This window comes from Hoplias malabaricus, chromosome 17, assembly GCF_029633855.1.
Source record: "Hoplias malabaricus isolate fHopMal1 chromosome 17, fHopMal1.hap1, whole genome shotgun sequence".
NCBI lineage: Eukaryota > Metazoa > Chordata > Actinopteri > Characiformes > Erythrinidae > Hoplias > Hoplias malabaricus.
Window position 1 is genome coordinate 32,617,805 of NC_089816.1, and position 15,102 is coordinate 32,632,906.

Consider the following 15,102-nt stretch of genomic DNA (forward strand, 5'->3'; position numbering starts at 1 on the left):
AGTGTATAGTTTATAAAGTATACAGTTTATACTGTTCAGAGAACACACATGAACACATTTCGTATTTCTGTAAATAAGCAGTTTACTCACTTGCTGTTCTTTGGATGGCATCCACAGAAGGAAATGTTTTTCAGCTGAAAGAAGTGACAGCACTTGTCCCCCTATGTGAGAGAGAAAAAAAAAGAAGCCAGGAACGGAGAGGTCAGCACCAGAGATCAGACAGCAGCCGTGGGATTTGCTGCCTCATGATGACCGTTTAGAGCGTGAAGAAAAGGCCTTTGTAGTCGCAATCACTTTTCCTCACAGTGAAAACTAATTAGCTTAGTGTACTCACACACTCTGTGGTAAACAAATGCGGTGACTGGGATTTCACCGCTCTGATGGAATGTTTATGTGTGGTTTAATCTTAGCCACCGACTGCTGCTTATTATTCACAAAAGGCTGAGTTTATTCATTATACCTCATCGCTTTCTGAGGTGAACATCATTATCAACTAAACAAAGTCAACGCAAAGAATATGATTTCATATCAAATTTGGCCAAACCTGTCAGAGTTTTCCACATAGGTCTGTGAGGAGTGTGGTGTGTTCTCCCTGTGTCTGAGTGGGTTTCCTGCGGGTGACTGTCTGTGAGGAGTGTGGTGTGTTCTCTCTGTGTCTGTGTGGGTTTCCTCCGGGTGACTGTCTGTGAGGAGTGTGGTGTGTTCTCTCTGTGTCTGCGTGGGTTTCCTCCGGGTGACTGTCTGTGAGGAGTGTGGTGTGTTCTCCCTGTGTCTGCGTGGGTTTCCTCCGGGTGACTGTCTGTGAGGAGTGTGGTGTGTTCTCCCTGTGTCTGCGTGGGTTTCCTCCGGGTGACTGTCTGTGAGGAGTGTGGTGTGTTCTCCCTGTGTCTGCGTGGGTTTCCTCCGGGTGCTCTGGTTTTCTCCCACGGTCCAAAAACACACATTGGTAGGTAGATCGGTGACTCAAATGAGTCCGTAGGTGTGAGTGTGTGTCGCCCTGTGAAGGACTGGCGCCCCCTTCAGGGTATGTTCCTGCCTTGCGCTCTATAATTCCAGGTAGACTCCGGACCCATAGCGACCCTGAACTGGATAAGCACTTACAGATAATGAACGAATGAATAATAATAATTTATATTTACGTAACACATTTAACCACGACCCTGACATGGATTAACCGGCAAATACGATGATGATAATAACACATTTAGTTATTTGGTTTTTGAATATGAGAGAGAGAGAGGAAATCTGATTATGAATTATCCGTCCTGTGGCAAACATACAAACTTGACATAGAATATGTGCCTTTAGGCCTTTGCAGATCATAAGGATCTGTACAGTTTGGGTGTAAATGCCCCCTAGAGGTGGGGCACATATTCTGTGCTCCAGTGCAGGATTCAAAGGAGCAGGATTAATGATTTAATTCATTAATGTTTTTTTTTTCTTCTGACCACTCACTGGGTGACAGGGTAAAGGGAAAGACCCTGAGGCATTAGTGTGGATTAACGCTCACCCTTAAGACTGTTTATTACATAATGGTGTGAGTACAGCTGTTATGTCATTTACCACGACGAACAGAGCCTTAAAGGGGTGGTTTGGCATAAACTGAGTTTCACAAAATCTTACACTTGAACCCGGAAGCAGACAGTACTTCTTTGGTGTCCACATCTTTCCAGCTATGGGCCAAATTCCCATAGTTTACAACTGTTACTGTAAAGTCTTTTTTATGCGTGGTTCCTCCTAGATAGATATAGATTAATTCCTTCTTTGTTTTATGACTTGAATGCTGTTTGAAGAGGGTGAATTGTTTAGTGATCAATATATAATACCACCAAGGATACAACGGATGTTTTGATAAAACATTTACATTTAAGGTAATAGTAATATACAAATAACCTTTACCACTAAAAAAGTATCAAACAATATTTATAAAATTCATTCATTCATTATCTGTAACCCTCATCCAGTTTAGGGTTGCGGTGGGTCCGGGGCTACAGGGAGAACACACCATGGTCCTCACAGACAGTCACCCAGAGGAAACCCACGCAGACACAGAGAGAACACACCACATTCCTCACAGACAGTCACCCGGAGGAAACCCACGCAGACACAGAGAGAACACACCACATTCCTCACAGACAGTCACCCAGAGGAAACCTACGCAGACACAGGGAGAACACACCACACTCCTCACAGACAGTCACCCAGAGGAAACCCACGCAGACACAAAGAGAACACATCACACTCCTCACAGACAGTCACCTGGAGGAAACCCACGCAGACACAGGGAGAACAAACAACACTCCTCACAGACAGTCACCTGGAGGAAACCCACACAGACACAGAGAGAACACACCACACTCCTCACAGACAGTCACCCGGAGGAAACCCACACAGACACAGGGAGAACACACCACATTCCTCACAGACAGTCACCCGGAGGAAACCCACGCAGACACAGAGAGAACACACCACACTCCTCACAGACAGTCACCCAGAGGAAACCTACGCAGACACAGGGAGAACACACCACACTCCTCACAGACAGTCACCCAGAGGAAACCCACGCAGACACAAAGAGAACACACCACACTCCTCACAGACAGTCACCTGGAGGAAACCCACGCAGACACAGGGAGAACACACTACACTCCTCACAGACAGTCACCTGGAGGAAACTCACACAGACACAGAGAGAACACACCACACTCCTCACAGACAGTCACCCGGAGGAAACCCACACAGACACAGGGAGAACACACCACACTCCTCACAGACAGTCACCCGGAGGAAACCCACACAGACACAGGGAGAACACACCACACTCCTCACAGACAGTCACCCGGAGGAAACCCACACAGACACAGGGAGAACACACCACACTCCTCACAGACAGTCACCCGGAGCGATTCAACTCAAGACACCAAGAATCAAATTGCTTTGTAGTCCCAGATTACAAAGTCAGATTGTGCTCCTTAGAAGGGGTTACGTACATGGAGTGGCCATGTATTTATATAGGTTTATTACAGATTTCCTGACACAGGACACTAGGTGTCAGTGTAATGGCTGAATCTTAAAGTTAAAAAGAACCATTGGGGAGAATATAACTGACTGCCCCTTGAATGACACCCATATTTATTACTCTGTAATGATAGCTGTCTCAGAGGATTGAATCAGTCCTGCATCACGTACCCGTTCAGAAGTCTGACAGTCGTCCTGAACGATTATTTTCACTCCTCTTATACTGATCTCCACGATGCATGCTGATGGAGGGCTGAACTGCATTGTTCTTCTGTTTGTGGCAATCTGTCATCAGAAAAATCACAAGCAGAACATTTACAATTATATATCGGTAAAACGTCACTGTGTTTATCGTCTCTATAATTGTTGATAATTCATTCAAAATATAATCATTCGTTTTTGTCATTTTATGGTAACTGTTGCATAGTATTAAAAAAAACAATTGTTATTTTATTCAACAGAATTTAACCTAAGATTTAAATAGAATTAAGTAAAAATAGTGAGCTTCATCAGTTAAAACAGTGCTGTGTTCTGGGGATAATACTGAATCCAGCAGTATGTTGTTCATTCATTCATTCATTATCTGTAACGCTTATCCAGTTCAGGGAGAACACACCACACTCCCCACAGACAGTCACCTGGAGAAAACCCACGCAGACACAGGGAGAACACACCACACTCCTCACAGACAGTCACCCGGAGGAAACCCACGCAGACACAGGGAGAACACACCACACTCCTCACAGACAGTCACCCGGAGGAAACCCACGCAGACACAGGGAGAACACACCACACTCCTCACAGACAGTCACCCGGAGGAAACCCACGCAGACACAGGGAGAACACACCACACTCCTCACAGACAGTCACTTGAAGGAAACCCACGCAGACACAGGGAGAACACACCACACTCCTCACAGACAGTCACCCGGAGGAAACCCACGCAGACACAGGGAGAACACACCACACTCCTCACAGACAGTCACCCGGAGGAAACCCACGCAGACACAGGGAGAACACACCACACTCCTCACAGACAGTCACCCGGAGGAAACCCACGCAGACACAGGGAGAACACACCACACTCCTCACAGACAGTCACCCGGAGGAAACCCACGCAGACACAGGGAGAACACACCACACTCCTCACAGACAGTCACCCGGAGGAAACCCACGCAGACACAGGGAGAACACACTACACTCCTCACAGACAGTCACCTGGAGTGGGAATCGAACCCACAACCTCCCTGGAGCTATGTGACTGCGACACTACCTGCTGCGCCACTGTGCCGCCCCAGTACATTGTTCCAACAGTTTATTTATTTATTTTTTAATAAAATGAGAATTGTCATTTTTAACACTACACAATAGTTACCAACAAATGAATGTCCTAATCTTGAATTACAATTATACGTTACACAAATACGCTTTAAAATGCATGTCCTCACTCATTTGTCTCAGTGCATTCAGAATGAAATGTTCACTCTATGTAAAGGGCAGCTGATGTCTTAAAAACAAAGTGACCTGAACTAACCTAATTCATTAATCTATTTATTGCGCACTTCACATGTTCAAGTTATTATCTAATCAGGCAAAAGCACATAATCAGAGTTTAGTAAACAGGTCCAGCACGGCTATAAGAGCTCTAACACCTCTGCTGGTTCTCTGACTGCTGCTATTACGCCACTGAGTACAGCACTTAACCCAGACGTACTGCCAGGGGCTCTGAAGGCAGAGGTGTTGAAACAAGAGTTTCGTATCCTGCCACTTCCAGCTCCCTTAACCCCATAACTCCCTCTGCACTAATCACCGTTGCCTTGACAAAGAGCGGTGACTACTCTAAAGCAGTCAGTAGTCGTGGTTATTTTTTACTGTTTTACATGCTCCATTTAAACCACAGAGAGCTCCACACTCACACGCCAGAGTGAAGGTTAATATAAATCTAATTAATGACAGTTTCTGCATCGCTTTTAGAGTAATGCCCACAAAGCCACATCACTGTACAGACGGCAGACTGTGAGATAAACAGCTGACCACAATGAAAACCAGTACATTTAAATGTAAACGTTAACGGGATCAGAGCGTGGATACATTTCTGTCTGTGTTGTATCTCTTTATCAGGCTATGGATGTTGTAAATAAAATATAAATCTTTGTAATTTGCTCCTATGAATATTAGAGAATATGTAAAATATTATGTTTATCTGTTACTTTTTTATCCCCCCACTGTAAACTTTGAAAGTTCCAAAGGAGAAAGTCATTTCCAGATCAGTTCTATTGGTCCATGTATTAAACGTATGAAATGTTAACACAAAACCTCCAGTGACTGGAGATACAAGGTTTATTCCCAACGCAGTGAGCACAAAGACGATTTAAAAACTTAAAATGGATTACTTTGTTTACGTCAAGGTGGTCATGCCCTTCCCCGTCACTGCGGTGGTACCCTCAAAGTACATATTAATAAGGGAACAGTGGATTTCACCAAAGTTGACTGTAGTTTTTGTAGTTTGATTTCATATTACAGTTACAACAGAGTTTTAGGGCCACGGCATTGAAAAACAAAAGATTTAGAGAATAAAGTCAGAATTCTGAGAATAATCTGGGAATAATTCGCTGCAGGGGCAGACACACAGTGTAAATGAGGAATGCAGTGTGTTGCTGAAGTCGTACTATGGTGTAGATTTCAGGAATAAACATTCAGTTCTCTTCCACATCAGGACCACAGTGTGATTAGTGTTTAAGCCCTGAATCGGTGCACATACCCGTTTATTCGGAAGAGAGCATGTTTCACAGGATATAATTAATGATCACGAAAATGATGGATCCAGAGCGAGTGGAACTCCAGCGTGTCCACGAGGCTCCGTTGCTTTGCGGCTCGGACTCGTACAGAACACTACAGCCTTATGCATCGCAGTCAGGGCTGCACTGATGGGGGTTAGTCGTCATGTCGTGTGATTGCGTTGAATAAATTATTCTGTTCACTTCACTGACTACTTCTTTCACAACTCACTCATGGCGCACTGTGAGTCTGTCTGTCTACATTTTATAATCAATAATAATAAACCAAAACTGTGTTTCTCTAAATATTCTGACTATATTGTTGGAATTGTACTGACGTTTTTTACTCAATTATTCAGAGTTTTTTCTCAGAATAATTCCGTGATTTTTCTCAGAATAATTCAGAATTTTTTCTCAGAATAATTCCGAGATTTTTCTCACACTAATTCCGAGATTTTTCTCACAATAATTCCGAGATTTTTCTCACAATAATTCCGAGAATTTTCTCACACTAATTCCGAGATTTTTCTCACAATAATTCCGAGATTTTTCTCAGAATTTTCAGAATCCTGACTTTATTCTCGGAATTTTTTTTTTTCAATGCTGTGACCCTTAAACTCCATTGTATACAACTTTCAACTCATTTTTTTCTTTTTAAGTTCAAGTTTTAAACTTAAAAAAAAAAAAAAAGCTTTAAAACTTGAACTTAAAAATTCTGAAAATTTATTAACTTCACTTTCAGGGTTTAAGAAAGGACTATAAGAACCTAGTTGCACCTCTTTCAGGGGACATTTACACGGTCTGTACTTTTAGTAAACAACAATATACTTATTCAATAAGTTTTTTCTTATTTCCACAGTCGTATAAAAGTCGCATAAAAGCTTCTAAACGTCAAACTCCACATTTTACGGTCACAAAATATATATATATTTTTGGACACTGGAAATATGACTACATTTAATGGGAAAACCAGACAAATACCATTTTTATAATGGATTAATCTACTTAGGTCACAATGACCCAATAATTATGGACGTGTCTGGTCTGCTTGTGCTCAGAGGGAATAATGACAGAATACTAAAATGGTGCGGCCAAAAATGTAAACCCCTACCTTCTGCATAGCTGCACAAAGCACATCATTCCCTTTATGATACGGCACTTGGACAGAGCCCAGGAATTTCAGCCAGAAGGAGTCTAACCAGTCACTTTTGACCTCTGAAAATAAACAAGGCAAAGTGAGAGACATAGTGTAATTGTATGGACAGCAGAAGTCAATTTATTGTTCTTGGCATACACTGAACACCTCATTACCTTTAGGCCTTTTGTCCTTCGTGACCTGGACAGCGTAGAAGGCAGGGAAAACGCCCCTGGAGCCTGTGCGCATGTTGTAAGCTTCACACCACAGATCCTCTGCCTGTACTTCCATCAGCAAGGGGTCATCTGCTTCCAACTCCAACTCATCCTCGTGCCGCGGGACAAATCTGTGTACAAACACACATCGCCTCGTTCAGGTCATGCTCTCTGAGAGAGGTCAGCTTATAGAGCATTAGTTAAGGTGGTGTTCTGAAAGGGAGTATCCCCTTTTAACCTCCACGTTCTGTTTAAAGCTGTAATCACAGTGTTTTTCTTGCATGTTACTATTTAAAGACTATTTACAGTTTGTTCTAAAAGAGCTACTCAGCTTTACACTTTAGATACACTCCCAGTTTAGCACATGTGGCAAATCAAGGGTTTAAGGAGTGTCTGAACACTGCAGAGTGTCTAAACTTCAGGGGGAGCACTGAGGATAGTTTCCATGGACCCATTTGGAGTTTATAGTATTTCACAATAAAACTGTAGAGAACAGAGGGGTTGATTGATGTGCAGAACAAACTAGCTGATGTAAATTTTTCGGTTGAAGTGTCTGTGATACAAAAAACAGAGACAAGTTTCCTGGAGAGTGAGTGAGGATGAGAGAGACCTGCCTGAACACTGCCCTGTGGCTCTGCTCTCTCTCCTCACCGTCGATGATGCAGGAGAAAATCCCAAAAGATTCAGCACCTGTGAATGAACAAGCAACAGAGGTCTCCAGTAAAGCAGCAGAGGTGTGAAAGAAAGGGACATTTGGCAACAAGTCCCAACAAGAATGAGATAGATCCAGAAAAAGGCTTAAAAAATTTAGCGGTGTGCCACAAGGCTCTGTGTTTGGCCCACTGCCATTCTTCACATTATCGTCATTTCAACTGATTTCACTGTACCTTTGACAACTCTAACCTTTTTCATCTGTGATCTTTGATCAGTGAAAATGGGAAATGAATGATAATCTGTATTTCACCCACCGGTAAAACGTGAACGTCTGTTCACGAAGACATTAAGGAACTTGCGCGAGCGAGGCATGTCCGACGTAGTGTCAGTTGCAGAGTCTACTGACAAGCTGGAGGTATCTCTATTGATGCCTCCAGCACCAGACTCTTCCTCCTCATCTTCCAGGTCATGCTCCTCCTCGTCCTCGTCTATTGCCGACTCGTAGACGGTATTGTCGCTGTCGCTGTCGTAACCCTGGTAACACTGCTTAAGGCTGACCAGTTCAAGTTTAGCGTGCTCATCCACCACCAGGGTGTACTTTACAGAATCGTACGATAGTCCCGAAGCGTCCTTGCTGACCGCTGTGTTGGCAGCCCCTTTTTCCCCCGTCCCTGGCTTTGCAACAGGCTCCGTTAATTCACTGAGGCTGTCAGTCCTGCAGGGGGGTGTCGGGGGGTAAACCTCGTCCTCTTCGCTGATGGAGGGGTTAGTGCGTCCTGCCAGAGGGTGAAAATGTAACGGTGGGAGTTCCGTGTCTGAACTGATTGACATACGGTTGCTGTCACTGCTCTGGGACAAGAAAGGCCTTTCCTGCTCCCCGTTCACAGGCGTAAGGTGGATCTCCTGGGTCTCTTTGCTCTCTTTGCTCCCCTCTGAGAAGCGAGAGTCCTTGTTTTTGTCTGTCTGGAGGTGGTGGTGCTGCGTACACCCATTAAACCCATTTTCTCCCGGGTACTGAGCTTGATCCCGGCAGCCGTTTCGGGTATGGTAGTGAGCCTTCTCTTTGCTGACTGTCCCCACGTCATGGAGCCCCTCTATCAGGGTACCATCCCTTGGCATGTCCCGCATGTTGGTGTGTGTGGAAGGCTGGACGTTGTTGACCGCAGACTCAGAAGACTTGTCCTTTTTCTTGTAGACAGACTTTGGAGCTTTGTGTGTGGAAGAAACAGCTGTGCGAGGCTTGGTGTCTACTGCGGCGCTTGCCTGGACTTTGTCCCCATCCTGGCTAACCTGCTCAGCTTTGGGAGGCAGGTCCCCTAACACACACACACACACACACACACACACAAACAGCAGATTATATATTAGGCAAGAAGTTCAACTGCAATAGGATTATGAAGCAAACAGTTATGTGTCAATAGTTTGCACACAAATGTGTTTTCCACAGTAGGGTACGTGTTTTTTAATGCGTAGGATCAGTGCAGTATTCCTATTCATGCCTGTCACTTTACACTGGGGTTCAGATTCTAATATTAGGACAAAGAAACCTACACAGAGTCATATACTTGGCTCTCTATTGCAAGAGCTTAAACAAGAGTAAATCCCACAGACTGCGTAAAAAATGTGGTAGAAACATTGCTATAAAAACTTAACACACACACACATTCAGGGCAACATCAGTCTGATGTCTTGGGGGCTGAACTATCATGTCTGTAGTGGACAGAGTAAAAAATATTTGCCTAACCATGTATTATACAGCATTATATTTTGTTTCTTAGAGAATACATATAGTTAAATACAGTTATCTGTTAATTTACTTCATCTTTTATGTAACGTGCTGTTTTGTGTTCTGTTTTGTCTTGTTTCTGTTCTGTGCTCCCCTTGTCATGTGACTGTTTCCCCCTGTCTTGTGTCTACGTTCTGCTTGTTCCCTGGTCATGTGATACCCTTCCCTTGTGTTTCTAGTGTCATGTGTCTCACTTAGTACCCAGGTGTTTTTTGTTGGTGTTGTCTTTATATAGTCCTTGTCAGTGTTTCCTGTTTGTGGGTCATTGTATGTATGTTTAGCCGTGTTCTGGGTTTAGCGCTTGTGTTTTATGGTTAGATTCCTTGTTTAGCCTGTGTTTAGTGTTTAGCATTGAGCCTTGTTTAGTGTTTAGCTCTGTTTATAGTTTAGCCGCGTCTTTTGTGTTTAGCTCATTAGCCTCTGTATTTAGCCCTTTTGTTTATTTCCTTAGTTTCTGTGTTTTGCCCTTTAGTTTAGCGTCCCTTTGTTATTGTAATAAAACATCCTGCACTTACCTCCTGCACTTACCTCCTTCCCTTACTCCAACACACCCGTAGTATTACATTAAATATGCTAACGTACATGTTGTGTACATAATCTATAGTAAAACAGGTTTGGGAGTGGGGCCAAATCACAGATCACAACCACATATTCAAAAATAAATGGTGGTCTCCAACAGAGGGAGCCAGTGAGGACCACAGCTCTGGTTTTCTGGGGCTCGGGAAGGAAGAGCTCACCTTTTATGTGTGGTGAAGATGAATGAGTTTTCTTCTCTTTTCTTCTGTCCTTCTCACCAAAAGAGTTATTGTTTATGGTGTCCTGGAGAAACAGCGGAGACAGGGGAAGTGTACAGAAGTGAAATCAGGAGAAATTCATTCCCTTAACAGTGGACAAACTGGCCGTTCTCTTGTGGAAAATAGGGGAATCCTGCTTTGCTCAGGTCTAGAGCAATACTATGACTTTCCCAGGTTACTGACTGTACAGGGACTTCCTAGTTTAACCCCACCATCACACACACACACACACAGAGAGAGAGAGAGCCACACCTTGTAGTGATGTGGGTACGGCCGAAGTTCCAGGCAAACGCATCATAAGGAATCCTTCAGTGCTCTGCCAGTTCTCGCTGACTCACCTCCAAACAGTACAGGGATGCAGTGAGCATCGACACTCCTCCGTCACCATGGAAACACTGACGGAGGAGGCTGTGCGTATGTATATCTGTGCAGTATGTGTGTGCGCGTGTGGGTTTCTGCTTGAGCGTGTGAGGTGTGGGCAGATGGTGTGATGCTACGTGATGGATAGAGAGACACATTTGTTATCCGTTTTTCATTCTTCCCTTCAGTTCCCACTAAAGAGAGCAGGGAAGCAAAGCTTTGCCCAGGCACCACACCCAGCACAGACTGTAAATCCCCACAGAAATCAATCTATCAGAGACAAACACAAGCGCAAGGCAGGGCACACTCAGCACACACGTTCTTCTGATCTATTTTTACAGCAACGACGCTGGAGCGATGAACAAGCACAAGGCAGTAAACCCAGATTAAATTCCATTAGGGCTATGTGCAGTTTGCGGACAGACGCTGGGAGAGGGATTCAACTGGGTACTGGTCACTTGCATAAAAAGCGGATAATGGGCTTCTCTTCTTGGGTTTTTTGATCAAGATTAAATTTACATATTGTATTGACAAACACAGCCTAGACCACTGCTGGATTCTCCCCAGAGGGCCCCTGGTATTGATGCTTAAGGCTCCCCTGACCTTCAAATACCCACTGGTATATTCTTTGTTATTTCATCTATGCAAAGCACCGCAGTCGGCGGCACTGTGGCACAGCAGGTAGAAGTCGCAGTCACACAGCTCTAGGGACCTGGAGACTGTCTGTGAGGAGTGTGGTGTGTTCTCCCTGTGTCTGCGTGGGTTTCCTCCGGGTGACTGTCTGTGAGGAGTGTGGTGTGTTCTCCCTGTGTCTGCGTGGGTTTCCTCCGGGTGACTGTCTGTGAGGAGTGTGGTGTGTTCTCCCTGTGTCTGTGTGGGTTTCCTCCGGGTGACTGTCTGTGAGGAGTGTGGTGTGTTCTCCCTGTGTCTGCGTGGGTTTCCTCCGGGTGACTGTCTGTGAGGAGTGTGGTGTGTTCTCCCTGTGTCTGCGTGGGTTTCCTCCGGGTGACTGTCTGTGAGGAGTGTGGTGTGTTCTCCCTGTGTCTGCGTGGGTTTCCTCCGGGTGACTGTCTGTGAGGAGTTGGTGTGTTCTCCCTGTGTCTGCGTGGGTTTCCTCCGGGTGACTGTCTGTGAGGAGTGTGGTGTGTTCTCCCTGTGTCTGTGTGGGTTTCCTCTGGGTGACTGTCTGTCAGGAGTGTGGTGTGTTCTCCCAGTGTTCGCATGGGTTTCCTCTGGGTGCTCCGGTTTTCTTCCACAGTCCAAAAACAATGGTGGACTGGCGACTCAAAAGTGTCCGTAGGTGTGAGTGTGTGAGTGAATGTGTGTGTGTGTGTTGCCCTGTGAAGGACTGGCGCCCCCTCCAGGGTGTAGTCCTGCCTTGTGCCCAATGATTCCAGGTAGGCTCTGGACCCACCGCGACCCTGAACTGGATAAGGGTTACAGACAATGAATGAATGAATGAAAGCACCATAGCATGGGCTGCCTAGGTCAGAAAAAAAAAGTCAAAGACATGTTTGATATTTCCGTCTTACGGCCCTCTTCTGAGTACGAGAGCTTGAAGACTGGGTTAAACCATGCTAAGCAACAGATCTAGAGCAGAAAAATAAGAGAACTGAAAACTAGTGCCTCGTTTCCCCCTGCTGCAAGCTCAGGGATGGGGCGAGCTGTGTGTGGTGAACAGGTGCTGAAGCCAGGAATGTTTAGACAGGGAGGAGAACACTGCTGTGGGGTTGGATCCTTGCGGTATTTTGACCAAAGGAGATCACAGACGTTTCATTAAGACCCCAGAACTGTGTACACTTTTGGAAAAGGGGTTTTTCTGTAATTCACCTTCCTTCAGAAAATATCCCACCACCTGGTTTCAGATCTGATTGTATCAACCTTGATGTACACACACACACACACACACACACACATATACTTCATTTATATGGTTCCAGGTCACAAACAGGATCTTTATGCATTACGGCTTCAAACAACCCAACAACGGTAATGCTATGGGTATCAGAATGCGGCCACAAATTTAAAGCAAGCTAAAACTCCAGCATCCGTGCCGTGTCTGATCCACTCGTGTCAGCACAACACACACCAACACACCACAACCAACTCTGTATAACTGCAGCACTAAGAACGATCGTACCCTGCTCCATGGGGTCCTGTAGGGGTCCTGACCTTTAAAGAAACGGGTGAAAGGGGGCTAATAAAGTATGCAGAGCAACAGATGGACTACAGTCTGTGATTGTAGAACCACAAAGTGCTCCTGTGTGGTCAGTGGAGCTGTGAGAATGCACAGTGAGGTGGTGTTAATGTTATGGCTGCTCGGTGTATGGCTGCTCGGTGTAAGAATCAACAGCATTTTCACAGCTGTATCCTGCTGTGTCATAATCTCAGGCCTTTACAGAGATGTACATATTGACATGTTCACTTCAGTGGGGAATCTGTGGGAGATTTGTAAATGCCCTAGTAATCCCCAGAGTGCTGTTCGTGCCTGGGGGTCCGGCACGACCGCTTTTCCACCACAGACGGGAACGGAAGGGACAGAGCCCAGATTAGGGATTTACTGCCAGAGAGCAGTGTCTCTGCAGTCAGTCCGTCAGCAGCTTCTCCAGGCGACAGCACGCCGCTGACCTGAATACGCTGCACACTGAGGAGGAAGATAAATGTTTCAAAGGCCTGACGCTGCTTCACTGTGCTGAGAAACTGCTGCTTTTCTGCTGCAGTCACACATTTAACAGGCTTTACATGACATTATATATTCTATATTATTATTCACCGTGTTTATTATATTATTATTTACTTTTAGTGTTCAAAATGACACAATATTATAATTTGTTACCTTCCTTATATGTTACATTGTGTTAGACATTTTGTTTGTCTGGCAAAATATAATACATATTGATTAATTAATCAATAACTAGATAAATGAAGAATTACTCATTCATTCATTCACTGTCTGTAACCCGTATCTAGTTCAGGGTCGCAGTGGGTCCGGAGTCTACCTGGAATCACTGGGCGCAAGGCAGGAACACACCCTGGAGGGGGCGCCACATTCACTCACCTATACTTATGGACACTATTGAGTCGCCAATCCACCATTGTTTTTGGACTGTGGAAGAAAACTGGAGCACCCAGAGGAAACACTGGGAGAACACACCACACTCCTGACAGACAGTCACCCGGAGGAAACCCACACAGATACAGGGAGAACACACCACACTCCTCACAGACAGTCACCCGGAGGAAACCCACACAGATACAGGGAGAACACACCACACTCCTCACAGACAGTCACCCGGAGGAAACCCACACAGACACAGGGAGAACACACCACACTCCTCACAGACAGTCACCCGGAGGAAACCCACACAGACACAGGGAGAACACACCACACTCCTCACAGACAGTCACCCGGAGGAAACCCACACAGACACAGGGAGAACACACCACACTCCTCACAGACAGTCACCTGGAGGAAACCCACACAGACACAGGGAGAACGCACCACACTCCTCACAGACAGTCACCCGGAGGAAACCCACACAGACACAGGGAGAACACACCACACTCCTCACAGACAGTCACCCGGAGGAAACCCACACAGACACAGGGAGAACACACCACACTCCTCACAGACAGTCACCTGGAGCGGGGCTCGAACCCACAATCTCCAGGACCCTGGATAAACCTTTTAAAAATGCTAAAATACGACTAGCATTCATGACAGCTCTAAAAGTAATGGAGATTAAAAAAAGTATAGTGAGAAAACCCTGAGGAAACACGAAATACAGCATGACACAGTGTCTTATACTGGGTGAAAAGTCCTTCACTTACAGCCTTGCCCTAAACATTCAGATGTAAGTAATGAGACCTGGGTGTCATTACTTAGCCACAATCTCATCTCGTTCCAGCTGAGTGACGGCATGCGTCTGAAGAATGAGGTGGTAATTTTGGGGATTAAAATGAGCAGTGGCTCAATCAGTTAACAGATGGATGTGAGCCTGAGCTCTGTTTTCACAGAAGAGTACAATGTGTTTTAGGGGAGATTTTCCGAGTAGAGATTTAACCGTGCTCTCGGTGAACACAGACCTGGACCAGCTGACCTTGGCTTGTTGTTGTTGTTATTATTTCAGTGTGGATCACATCACAATATTACTCTGAAACAGAGTTTATTTTATACAATTAGGTTTATCCCCAAATGTTTACTTAATCTTCCTCAGTTCCACCAATCAGGGAGTCTCACACAGGGCCCACAGCCTTAGGGGTGTGGGGGTGGGCATGTGCTTTCTCTGCTGCTAATGCGATGCCACCGAAGAGCGTAATGCGCCGGAGGAGAATGCATTTCTGTATGTAACAGCGAGGTGGC

The 15,102-nt window shown here is 45.2% G+C and overlaps 1 protein-coding gene across 1 annotated transcript in view; it reads right to left on the reverse strand.

Moving 5' to 3' along the window:
• The window catches only part of mapk8ip1a (mitogen-activated protein kinase 8 interacting protein 1a), a 37,544-nt gene that overhangs the window by 4,650 nt on the left and 17,792 nt on the right, over positions 1–15,102 (reverse strand). The window contains exons 4-10 of the mRNA XM_066649853.1: positions 10,323–10,404; positions 8,114–9,115; positions 7,760–7,835; positions 7,107–7,276; positions 6,907–7,010; positions 3,190–3,303; positions 91–161 (exon numbers count right to left, since the gene is read on the reverse strand). Coding sequence (XP_066505950.1) covers positions 91–161; positions 3,190–3,303; positions 6,907–7,010; positions 7,107–7,276; positions 7,760–7,835; positions 8,114–9,115; positions 10,323–10,404 — 1,619 coding nt within the window. The remainder of the gene's footprint in view (positions 1–90; positions 162–3,189; positions 3,304–6,906; positions 7,011–7,106; positions 7,277–7,759; positions 7,836–8,113; positions 9,116–10,322; positions 10,405–15,102) is intronic.